Here is a 13,323-nt window from a genome sequence, read left to right on the forward strand (position 1 = left end):
AGGAAATATAAAGAGGAAGGGAGAGAATCATAATCCTTCCATGTATTGGAGGTTAAAGTCAGGGTTTTTTTTTTTGTTTTTTTTGTTTTTGGAAACTAAGTCAGGTTTTGAACTAGAAGTCTAGGCCCAGGACACTATATAATCTACAATGCTAACTTTCTTCCTTGAAAAGAAAAATCAAGAAATTAAGGGCCAAATGATGCAGAGAATATGCAAGGGATCCTAATAATTCCGTGATTTTACTCGTTTACCGTATATAGTGTGATAAAAAATTATTTCAAAATTTAAAATTTAAAATTAAATATAAATAGTACTTAATAAAAAATGATTGCATAATATACGACAAACGGATGAGATCACTAGATTTTTAGGATTCCTAGAAAAAGAATCTTCGCCGGATTCTTTGCCTTTTTGTAGGCTGCAATTTCAAAGGCAAGCCTTGTCAATAGGCCAGCTGGCAGAAAAGTGGTGGCTGTAAATACTCAACATACCACCAAAGGAAAGTGTGGCGCCATTATAAGAAAAGTAAATTTGATGTGATTGGAGTTTGGAGGTCCCTAGGTGCCGATTTGTCATGCATTTATGTGTCCATTCGCATTGGCGCTGTTGGTGATGAAGGCTATGGCGCGCACTTGTTTCGAAGGGTATCATTCAGCACTTGAACTTAAAATCAACAAACTTTATCATAGAGGCAAGTTAAGCACAAGAATCTATTTTGGAGCCAATGTGATTGCTACCCAAGTCATAAATGTTGCCATTTTGGACCATATCATGATCCCAATTGACACTTGTAAAACTGTGGTCGAACCCTTGAAAAATTGATACTTAGAGCAAATCGACCTCTAAGGACTTTGTGCCAGTACCCATCGCATTTATCTACTCAAGTGAAAAGTAATAGACTGGAGTGAACAGTAATATGCCAAGGCATCTCCACCCCTAAAAAAATGCACTGGCACCCAGAGCATTTATTTGGTGTGTTTTTTTTTTAAGTTTATTTCGGATAAGATTTTTAACCAATTTTGGATAAAATTTCAAATAAACTTAAAAAAAATACACACTAAAATAAAATTACATACTCATCAAATAAACTTAAAAAAAACACACTAAATAAATGTGGTGTAAGGTGGAAGATGAGAGTTAGGTATTTATAGAAAAAATAATAACTTTTTTAAAATTTTACTGTATTTAAAAAAAAAATTATGTATTTTTTAATATTTTTTAATTAATTTTAAAGAAAACTAATGAAAAGGGCTTGAAAACTTTGAGTTTTAATAATAAGGACAAAATAAAGGGTAAAGTGAACAGTACCAAGATTGACTTTTTAGTGTAAAAATGTGGTTTTTCGTTAAAGTGAACAGTACCAGGTGCTTTTCGTTAAAGTTCCCTTAATTTTAATGTAGTTAATTAATCTAGACCGTTGGATTTGAAAAATATTCAAATCCAAGAGCCCAGGATCGGCCACATGGCCATGCGCCAGCAAATGGACCGGCTTCTTGGTCAGCCTGTTTTGTGCTGGCCCAGAGACCAGCATGGGCTAGGTGCCAGGCTGTTGCGCGGGCTGGAGGGCATGGACAGGGTGCTGGGCTGCTATTTGAACTGAGTGCTGGGCAAAGTCCACTCCGGTGGACTTGCTCTTAGCAAACCTTCTTATAGAATATTTCCACTTTCTTATGTCAAGAAAATAAAGTTAGGAATGTGCTATCCACACTCTTTTTTATTTTATATACACTTTTTTAATTTACAACCGTCAGATCAACTAAATTAAAAAAGAATAAAAGACATAAATTAATAAGAAATGTGTGAGAAGTAAAAAATGATATTTGGATAATACATCTCTAAAATTATAGTGTTTTTTTCCTTCTCGTGCCGGTCGAGCTAATGACCACGTGGACCCCATGTGAAACACAAAGCCACCAGGCCACAGAGAGACCGGCCCCCTAAAATTATAGTTGATTCAATACTTATGCTCCATCTTTTTAGAAATTTAAGCCTATGAAAAAGTAAAGCCGACGAACAAGTCATTAAGTTCAACAATTTTTCTTCAATATCACGTAGCACTTAGTAGTACAAAAAATGAGTTATTGAGATTGAAAATAAAAGATTTAATGATTGTATAAATCAAATCTAACGGCTAAAACACTCGTATGAATGAATGAGTGCTATGTTGCATTTAGGCCATACCCAAAGGTCACATCATATGTATGTGTGTGTGTGTGCATGCTCGTTAAGAAGATGAAACCACTTAATGTTATGATCTAGTGATATTCCTTTTCACTTGTAAATAAGAGGTTTTAAGTTCGATTCTCGCCAAAGGTGGATTTGAACCATGTTATTGCAAGCTCATTGTGAGGCTAAACTCATTCCCTTCACATTAGTGTAGTTAATATCGTTTGTTAAAAAAAATTGAAGCGAACCAATTTCAAACATAATAATTACACAATTTGCTTAGTTTCAGTATGAATTTTAAGGCTTAAAGAAGTTGGCATTTAGACCTTTGTCAGCTAAATTCCAAGCTGCTGCAACAACTAAAATGACACTCAAAGCCAAGCCTAAGCATCCAAGTCCCATGTTAATCCACCACACTGCTCCTTTTTGCTTTGGTTTCTTGATTGAAATCCACATGAAACATGGATAAGCATATGCCAAAGGCAATGTTAACCCTCCGATTAGAGGTGCCAGGCTTCCCAAGAATGGAAGAGCAACTGCTATGATGAATTCCACTCCTCCGAAGAAAATGCGTAAAGCTACTCGAAGCCACCTTGGACACGGCTTGTTCTTCCTGATAGTGTACTTTGACTCCAAATTATCAAAAGCCACCATGCCAAAGATTTGGAATGTGCTTAAGCTGTGTATCACCACAAGCATGCAAAATGATCCAAGTACAAATTTTGAAGTGTTTTTATGTCCATGGAATTGTGAAACCAAGATTAATACTCCTCTATAGGAAGTGGGTACCTGCATAAATCGAAATATATTTTGATGATATAAAAAAACTATTCATTGCGATTGCAGTGACTAAGCATATTTAAATCAAAACATAATTTGCTCTTACCTTGTTGCCGAAAGCCCGAAATCCACCTATGGCCAGAGGAAGAAAACACATGGCTATGAGTGCACAAGCTACAGTCACTCCTCTCCACATTCGCTTATGTATTGGGTATTTGGGGTTTGATGGTAATGTGCCCTGCAGCATAAGTTGGTGAACTTCATCACCTTTACATATATTGATAGATACATTGCACAAATTACCCAACTTGATGGTAGGGCATCAGTAGCTAGCCGGTGTTGAGTATCGTCCATACTACACTATTGATATTAGCCGACATGACCAACTATGAAAAGTGTTGACAAAATACACGGATAATCCGTTGAAAGTGCGGGGACGTACGGTGATAATTAGTACTAATAAGTCACAAGTATAAACTAGCAAGCTAAGGAATTTACTAACAGTGTCAGAGCCCAATGAACCCTTCTTCGACATGGCCACAGCATATAGCATATAGAAAACCCACCCAAAGGTTCAAGAAAACTAATGAAACATAAAATTAATCTTACAATTATCAAGGAGGCTCACCTGTATCTCAAGAATTACATTGTGACCTCTGAATGTAAGAAAAATAATGCCAACCGCATTCAGTTTGCCACCAAATATATCCATGGTGGACTCCATCGCTGGTGGATCATATGATGTGTAGTCATGGTCCCTGCCTTTTCCAACTGAAAGAGTCCAAACAGTAGTGCAATATACAACTGATGCGATGGCACCGATCAAGGAGAGTCTAGCTACGGAGTTCAAGTTGGGACATTGGGCGAGAACCACAGCCACGCATGTAAACAACAAGAAGCACTCGGTACCAGTCAATGGATGGCAAGTGGCTCCATCCTCACACACAGTTTTGAAGAAAAGCTTCAAGGTTCCACCTCCTACGATTATCAGCTGTGCACAAGCACCATTTGATTGATAGATAACTGGGAACATTGCTAGAATCATCCCTAACTTTTTACCTGAAAAAGAATGGAAACTATCCATTTATCTTTGTGGGCTTCTATTCAAACAAAAATTCTTCACACCCAAGCAATGAATTTTACTCTTTGATGACTAAAGAGGACAAAGCCCTCTATAAATAACGTATAGAGGGATAGTTTTGAAATGTCTTAATATATATGACTAGTAAATGTTGTTGCCTTCAAATTATGATAGGAGATTAAATTTCAGAGTGTGTGCATAGTTAATTGTTATATGAGCCTGATGTACAGTTTACTAACCGAAGGCTGTTACTGCAAGGTGGAGGTATCTACTGTTACGAAATCCATTTTCAGATTCGTGTAGATGTACGAGAAGCCACTTGGTGTAGATCTGCCACACAAATGCTAGTAAGAAGCATATAATTCCCCATGCCCTGCAGCCATGGAGAAAAGTTACTGGTGTCAGTTATGAATGAATCATCTACATTTCAAACTGAATATCTTATACGTTTGTCTACAGTAAACCAGAAATAAAAAGTGAAAAATCACTGGCTTGAAGCAAGTAAAGGGTTATTGCTTACCATCCAAGAGTAGCGAATGCAAGAGGTAGTAAAAGGGCTTGAGTTCCAATTCCTGAACAGAGTAAATGGAAGGTAGCATAGTAGGTATTGCCATTCCTGGACTCAGTAACGGGTAGCCACGCGTCCTGTGGATTGAGCTCACTACCTTCCCAATTTGTACTTGTAATATCTAGGTTTGAGGGGCTTGTTGTGTCGGGAAAAACTTGAGCTGAGGCTGAGCTTCTTGTGGTGTAAGTAGTAATTTCAACAATAACTTCTCCGATGGGATCAGCTGCCATATTTCTTGTTGATGTGAATTATAATACCCAAGCTAGCTAATTAACCTGCTTATATATACGCGTTGGTGCATGCACCGAGACATGCATGTCTTCGAAGCGGGGAGTACGTTTCCTAATTGATATGGGAGTACATGTAGCTGCTGACGTGTTGGTAATGTATGATCAATATTGACTCAACGGTTTTGTTTTATGCTGAAGGCTTCTGTCCTACTTCATGGAAACTGGGAAGCGGCTAGACTAGCTTGGTGCATTGAGCTAGCCATACCCCTTCCACCTTTGAAAATGTATAATCGTAATATTTATTTTGGTTCGACACGTAATTATATATGTAATAGCCGACAACATAAATTTAGCAAACACTTTTTTAAGTGATATGTCAGTGGTGCATTTAGTAAAGTATCATTATATCTATATGTCAAACTCTAAAGTCTTAAAATATAAGCAATTTCGTTGAATCTTGTTAAAACACTTATTAACACCTGATGGTATTTTAGTAGAGGAGTCGAATTTGGTTACAACGAGCTCTCTGCATATTGAAGACTTTTTTCGGTTTTTTTTTTTATATTTTAATTGGTTAATTTAAACACTTGGTATTATATTATAAAAAATTAGAGGAAATTATAATAGTGGTCTCTAACTTTTAACTTAATTGGAGTAATGAACTCTTAATTAAAAATTCATGATCATTGATCCCTTAATTCATCAAAATGTCTAGCTATAGTCATTTCCATCAACTCGATTAGAAATTCCGTCAAAATAAGTCACGTGACACGCACGTCATACTGGATGAAGGAGAAAATATGGAAAACCAAATGAGAAAATTTGTAACAATGGTCCCTCAACTTTAACCCTATGAGAGAAATGGTTCATCAACTTTAACTCAATTGTAGCAATGGTCCCTCAACTTTAACTTAGTTGTAGCAATGGTCATTCCAATGTAACTCATTTTGGTGGTGCTTCTGTTGGAGTTGACGAAATTGACCATAGCTGCACGTTTTGATGAGTTAAGAAACAAATAGTTATGTATTTTTAGTTAAGAGATCATTGCTCTATTTGAATTAAAATTAAGGTATCATAGATACAATTGCTACTAAAAAATTGTGACGTTAAAATATGTTTTGGAGTTCAGGATGGAGTTCAGGAACAAGACTCCCTACTGACCTTTTTTTTTTTTTTTTTATTAAATTCGTTATGTGATCTAAGCAATGATCTGGTACTCCATTAAGGGATTAGGCGAAGAGTTCTTAAATTTGTCATAACCTGTACTTTATAAAATATTTTTGGCTTCTGTCTTTTAATTAAACACTAGCCGTCATGCACTCGTGTGAAACATTTTTTGAATCACGGCGTATTACGCGTGATTTATACGTTTTAAATGTATTTATATGCGTATTAACAAAAAGAAAATCAAATATTTGAAGTAAATGAATAATCTTAAATCATACTAAAAGAAACCCATTATAAACTAATTAAAGCAGTTGAATTCACATAATAAAATTAGTCTCTATAGAAATTACATTAAAAAAATAGAAAATAATATTCAATAAACAATTGATTGAATCACATTATTGCTAATACATTGTGAGGTTAAGCCCCACCCCTCCCCCTTTGTGTAGATAATATCGTTTGTTAAAAAAAAATTGTTTGACAACTAATTTAATCACATTATTATCCGCGTCCGAAAGACATTTTTTATAACCGGCATTACATGCCTCTTAAAATGTTTTGAACGTATTTAAAAATAGAAAAAATAATATTTCATGAACATCTGATTGAATCACATTATTGCTAGCCTATTGTAACTTGTAAGGTACTAATTTAAAAATAAAATAAAATGTACTAATTTATCACCATCGCTACGCACCTCTTAAGATGTTTTGAACACAACATTCATGATTTTCCTTATTTTTTATTATATTTTTCTTTCCCCTTCACTTGGGCACCATCAACTTTCACTCATCCTTCCATTTTTTTTTTATTCTTTTCTCCCTTCCCACTTATATTTATATTATATTTTATGATGTTTTGAATACAACATTCATGATTTTCCTTATTTTTTATTATATTTTTCTTTCCCCTTCACTTGGGCACCATCAACTTTCACTCATCCTTCCATTTTTTTTATTCTTTTCTCCCTTCCCACTTATATTTATATTATATTTTATGATGACCAAATTACCAAATTACCCATGCATTATTTGATATATTATATTGGGCTGTTTTTGGATTTTTTTTGTTGAGGAGCAATTTTATCCTAATATTTTTGTTGAAGCCGTGACACCAAATTAATTGCGGCACCATTCATTGTCCTATTCGCTTTATATATAATAGATAGATATGATTCGATTAGCCTTGCTTCATGCATGATGATTAGACACTTCAGAAAAGATTTTATTTCTTAGAAGGAAAACTAAAAATAAGCTATCACAATTTTCTCAAAAACCAACAAGACTAAAGACACAAACGATCCCATCCATTTCCAAAATCCATCCCTTTAATGTATAGTTTGAGTCTTTCATTGAAAGAAATAATCCAAAAATATGAAATTGATCCACAAATTCACATGAAGTTATGCTATAAAATTCTACTATGCACCGTCGCACTCCGATTCACTGGACTGTTGGATTTGCAGGACTAGATTTTAACAATTCAAAGTCTTAACTGTTTAAACATCCCATACATTGGTAACCTCATTACATTTTGGTTGCAACTGTGACTGCTATTACTATTTGAGAGTAAAGGTATAGAAAGCTCATGGTCAAAGCTAGTAGTTCTCTCGTAAACAATTGTACGATGCTGCTAAAATCCCATAAAGTCCTATATTAGGGTATATTGAAAAAAAGAAAGAATAATCCAGTAAAGTCCTCTCGCCTTCTAAAATCCATGAGCAATCTCCTCTAAAGGTAAGCACGGTGCGGTTTGGCTTAGTTCTAGACTCAATTCGGAATCGGAATTGAAAAATATCAACGGTTTGGTTTGCTATTTATTACTAAAATCATATGGTTCGGTTCACACCAGTTCTGGCTCGATTCATGCTGGTTTACTGTTCTAAATACCAAATCAAAATGTGTGTTGTGTGTGTGTGTGTTTTTTTTCTTTCTGTTTTTGCCACATCTTGTGTAAATGTGTAAAGAAACTCTAATGCATTTCCAAGTCAGATGCATGTATCCTTGAACCTGCTTTCAGCTAGGCTATGTTCTGTGGCAAACCCACAACCTTTAGGTCACAATGAATCAACCGAAGTGCAATGGAGCAGTAGGCTACAAGAAGTTAATGAAACTTTAATGTTAAGTTCTATGCGTTTATTTAAGGCCAAGATTAGTAGAAAAATTAATTTAACAATAAAAAGTCAAAAGATAACACACAAGAAAATTCAGTGTAGGCAACTAGCATGAAACAAGCAGATTTTTGTAACCACAACATGTCCCTTCGCCAATTTTAGAAACTAGGTAGTTTTAAATTGGTTCGACTCCTGTAGTTTAGGGTTGGTTCAACTCCAATGCGAGTAATAATTCCTATAGGTGGTGTGCAAATGGTTAGTACGAAATCACAGGGGTAAGAAAATACAGAGCCTGTTTTTAGAAGAGGAAATGAACTACGTATACACCCACACACAACCCACACACCTGCACATGCACCAACAGCCCCACACCCCACACCCCACCCCCGTCCACACCCCCAAACCCACACGCCCACACACCCCCACCCACACACTATACAGAGGGATTCTAGGCGCACATTCCTTTGGTCAAATGCTCATAATTCTTTTGTCTGAGCTTTCATTCTTTACGTAATGTATCTTATGGTAATTTAAACAACTAATAAATTTAATTTATTATTTATGTTCATGGTTTAGTTCGGTTGTGAGCGATTCTGTCTCGATGAAAACTAGAATCGAAACCGATTTGCATGGTTAGGTTCGATTCTTAAACTTAAGTTGACTTGTTTTTTTATCAACACAATTTTTTACAGTTTATTTTGTCGTGGTTTGATTCGGTTTTGTAGTTGGACAGTTTTATGCCACCCTAATCTTTTCCTCCTTCCTCCCAGTCCACCGTCATTGGTCTGCCACCTCCTCTTCCTTTAAAAAAAAAAAAACTATTATTATTAAAGAGAGGGGATAAATGGTTCAAAACTATTATAATAATTTAGATGATAAAGAGTTTCAAACTTGGAAATGGTTATAAACCCAACACCCTATACACCCTGCCACCTCCTCTTCTATATCACCAAAAAGAAACCTCGGATCCCTGTCTCACCACACGGCCTGTAAAGCTAATGTAATTAATTCCATGAAACACCATTGAACCTACAATTGTTGTATGTCTGAACCTCGATTGCTTCGACGTCTTAGAACTTAGAAGTTGGGTTAATTTTTTTTTTTTAAATAACGATTTTATCTAAATTAAGAGGGTGAAACGTGAACTAAGCGTCATAAAATTGGGTCAAGTTGTAATTGCTCAAAATTAAGAATTTGAATCTATTTGGACTTTTGCAGACATGCTTCACAAGAAAATGAAGACATTTTTTAGTGAGATCAAAAGAGTGAAAAGGATTTCCAATGCTTAGATCATGACGGGACCCGGCGGCTGGAGAACTTTACAGAATTTATTGTTTTTTCTCTATCAAGCTTTAATATAGAACTTAGTGTTAAGATTTTGTTAAGTGGTAGAATACGTGTCAAATTTTACCAAAGAAAAACACGCAAGAAGACAAGGCAGCAAACCCGCGGCTATAATTAGTTTAGTACCACAGCCGAAATATTGGGCAGGTTCATGAGGCATGGGTAATTGGTTGTTAAAAATTAACACCCGCATTCCATTTTCTTCTTTTGTACATCTTTAACTGTTGAGGTAAATTACATCGTAAAGTGAGCTGAGATAGTTACAAAGTTGTGGTGTGAGGGACGAACATATTTGATACCCAATAAGCCATTTTATCTTGGGTCAAAGACGACCAATATGTAGGATATGATAGATGAGCCACCTGGATATTCCATACCTTGATGAAGGGGTCATGGACCCATTAGATCATGAACCTGGGCTCAATGTGGATAAAGTTCACATCAGCTCAATCCATCTAAGGATCGAATGAGATCATTTTTTGCAGGTCTTTAGAGGACGAGATGCCGGATCACGCCAAGCTGGTTTGAAAATATTGCATGACCTCAGTCTATAGAGGTCACCTTGAGGTTGAACCAATATTAAGCATCAACATCTTTGGTCATTTCTGTCTTTTAATTCTTTTCTGATTCATTCAATTCAAAATCTATAAATAAGTAAGGGTGTTCAGGAGAAGGAAAAGAAAAATGTGTTGGGTCATTATATGCTTTTGAAGCTACTTGAAACTTTATGATATTGGAAAATGTCTTGATTCTCTTTTAAATTATTATTTTATCTGTATCTTAGGGTAATATATTTTGTTATGTTTTCTGAAAATTTGAGTTCTACCCTTGAAAACTTATTTTCTCCCACCTACAACCCATCCTCTTTATTGCCACTTAGTAATACGGTCTAGTAGTATTCCTCTTCACTTGTAAGTGAGATGTCTTAGGTTCAATTCTCTCCAAAATCAAATTTGAACCACATTATTGCTAGTACAATGTGAGGCTAAGCCCACCCCTCCCCTTAGAGTAGGTAATATCGCTTGTTCAAAAAAAAAAAAAACCCCATCCTCTTAATTTTGTCATTTAAACCCATTGATTAGGGTCCAACTAAGCAAATTTTCTTAACAAGTTTGATATGTCAGTTTTATTAACTCTCGTGTTCCTAAAATACCCTCATAGGTTGTAACGTGCATTAGGTTTGACTTATGATTAATAATTAATTGTTGCATTTTATTGTTTTCAATGCAATTAAATGTCAATTAACCTATGATTCGATTAGGCTTTCTGTCACATCCTGACCCAAGCCCCCACCACATCCCGGGCTCCGCCTCCACCGTAGCACAATATTATCTTCTTTGGGCCCTGACCACGCCCTCACGGTTCTGGGAACTCACACGAGAACTTCCCAGTGGGTCACCCATCATGGGAGTGCTCTCGTGCCCTACTCGCTTAACTTTCGAGTTCTGATGAACTCCGAAGCCAGTGAGCTCCCAAAAGGCCTCGTGCTAGGTAGGGATGAGAATATACATATAAGGATCACTCCCCTAGGCGATGTGGGATCTTACAATCCACCCCCTTAGGGGCCCAACGTCCTCGTTGGCACACCACAGCCAAGGTTAAGCTCTGATACCAAATTGTCACATCCCGGCCTTTAGGCCCTGACCATGCCCTCACGGTTTTGTTTCTGGAAACTCACACGAGAACTTCTCAGTGGGTCACCCATCATGGGAGTGCTCTCGTGCGCTACTCGCTTAACTTCTAAGTTCTGATGAACTCTGAAGACAGTGAGCTCTCAAAATGCCTTGTGCTAGGTAGGGATGATGATATACATATAAAGATCACTCTCTTGGGCGATGTGGGATCTTACAATCTACCCCCTTAGGGGCCCGACGTCCTCGTCGGCACACCACAGCCAGGGTTAGGCTCTGATACTAAATTGTCACATTCCGGGCCCCGTCTCCATCGTAGCACAATATTGTCCGCTTTAGGCCCTGACCACGCTCTCACGGTTTTGTTTCTGAGAACTCACACGAGAACTTCCCAATGAGTCACCCATCATGGGAGTGCTCTCGTGCGCTGCTCGCTGGGATCTTACAATCCACCCCCTTAGGGGCCCGAAGTCCTCGTCGGCACACCACAGCCAGGGTTAGGCTCTAATACTAAATTGTCACATTCCGGCCTGGGCCCCCACCACATCCCGAGCATCGTCTTCACCGTAGCACAATATTGTCCGCTTTAGGCCCCGACCACGCCTTCACGGTTTTGTTTCTGAGAACACACACCAGAACTTCCCAATAGGTCACCCATCATGTGTGTGCTCTAGTGCGCTACTCGCTTAACTTCCGAGTTCCAATGAACTCCAAAGCCAGTGAGCCCCAAAAAGGTCTCATACTAGGTAGGGAAGAGAATATACATATAAGGATCACTCCCCTGGACGATGTGGGATCTTACACTTTCTTTTTTCAAATTTTTTTTACTAACAATCACCAAAGTGTTGTTTTAGGGTTCACAATTGTATTCAAATTTGTTTTCCAAAACTAACTTACCTTATTAGCATGCAATATATAATATAAATAAAATTATTATGGTGTTTTCCATTTGAAATATAAACAATAATTTGTGTCAGAAAAATAATACAAAATAATGTATCTATTTTTTTCTTTTCATGGGAAATAATTTGCCTATCTAAATGTTAGTAACTACTTGGAATAGAAATAATGAAAAATAATTTACCTACCCCGTAGGCCTGATATAGTAAAGAGGCGTGATATAGTAAAGAAAAAAAATGTATATAATTACTTTGGATATTATAAGTAAATTATATGATAGTATTATTTGTATATATAAACTAATAAGTAGATTGGTGAATTAATATGCACTCAAAATATGCAGATAAATTAGCTTGTAACAAAAAAATGTAGTTAAATTATTGAATTTCTAAAATATAGGTAAATTATCGAATATCAATGTACCTATTTTTAGTAGTAATAGTTTTGGTCATTTTGAAAAACAATGCACCTGTTATCAAATTTTTGGATTTGGAAAATATAGGTAAATTAATTTATATATATAAATTAGTATAACATTTCATACATGTTTATCATGAATCCTAAGCATCTATTAGGTGGCATATTGTTAATATTTCTCATATAAAATGTATTTATCATTTAAATTAGTGAATCTACAAAAATATAGGTAAATTACTATAATAATTCATACATGTTTATCATGCATCCCGAGCCTCTATTAGTAGGCATATTATTGATATTTCTCATATAAATATACTTATTAGGCATACTATTGATATTTCTCATATACAATATATTTTATTATTTACATTAGTGAATCTACAAAATATAGGTAAATTAATATATATAGATAAATTAGTATAATATTTCATACATGTTTATCATGCATTCCAGGCCACTATTAGTAGGCATGTTATCGATATTTCTCATATAAATATACTTGTTAGGCATATTATTGATATTTCTCGTATAAATACACTTATGTTGTAGTCTATTTTATTTGACTAAGGGAAGGGGGTAGGTGGCAAGGAGAGATTGTAGAGAGAGATGTGTTTGTAGAATTGTAGGGGAATGTGTATGTTATTCCCTCCTACGTAGTGCCTTTATTTATAGTAATAAGAGAGAGAAGAATTCCTTCTTCCTCAACGAATACAAGTCTATATAGGAAAGAATAACTAGAATCAAATCTAATCTAAGATTTACACAATCACACTTAAACTAGGAAAGTTCATAACATTCGCCCTTGAGTGTGTAAATACTCAAGGTAGATTCAACATCATGTAGAAGTTAAGGAAGTCGACTCGTCAGCACTGATTCTAGGAACAACGCTATTCTCAATAAGGTAGGAACTTGCATAAAGAAGT

General features: G+C 35.9%; 1 protein-coding gene across 1 annotated transcript; it reads right to left on the reverse strand.

The window, feature by feature from the left end:
• Positions 1 to 2,417: 2,417 nt before the first annotated feature.
• Positions 2,418 to 4,830, reverse strand: LOC126623794 (lysine histidine transporter-like 8). The gene is made up of 5 exons (XM_050292775.1): positions 4,548 to 4,830; positions 4,267 to 4,400; positions 3,575 to 4,005; positions 3,053 to 3,184; positions 2,418 to 2,955 (listed from the first exon to the last, which is right to left on the reverse strand). The coding sequence occupies exons 1-5, from the start codon at positions 4,823 to 4,825 to the stop codon at positions 2,464 to 2,466; spliced, it is 1,467 nt and encodes a 488-aa protein (XP_050148732.1). The 5' UTR covers positions 4,826 to 4,830; the 3' UTR covers positions 2,418 to 2,463.
• Between the last annotated feature and the right edge of the window lie 8,493 nt (positions 4,831 to 13,323).

This window comes from Malus sylvestris, chromosome 5, assembly GCF_916048215.2.
Source record: "Malus sylvestris chromosome 5, drMalSylv7.2, whole genome shotgun sequence".
NCBI lineage: Eukaryota > Viridiplantae > Streptophyta > Magnoliopsida > Rosales > Rosaceae > Malus > Malus sylvestris.

Coding starts and splice junctions, on each gene's coding strand:
- LOC126623794 (XM_050292775.1), bottom strand. CDS start 4,825: ATGGCAGCTGATCCCATCGGAGAAGTTATTGTTGAAATTACTACTTAC. Junction 3,185..3,574: donor ATGTAATTCTTGAGATACAG/GTGAGCCTCCTT, acceptor CTTATGCTGCAG/GGCACATTACCATCAAACCC. Junction 2,956..3,052: donor TTCGGGCTTTCGGCAACAAG/GTAAGAGCAAAT, acceptor CGATTTATGCAG/GTACCCACTTCCTATAGAGG.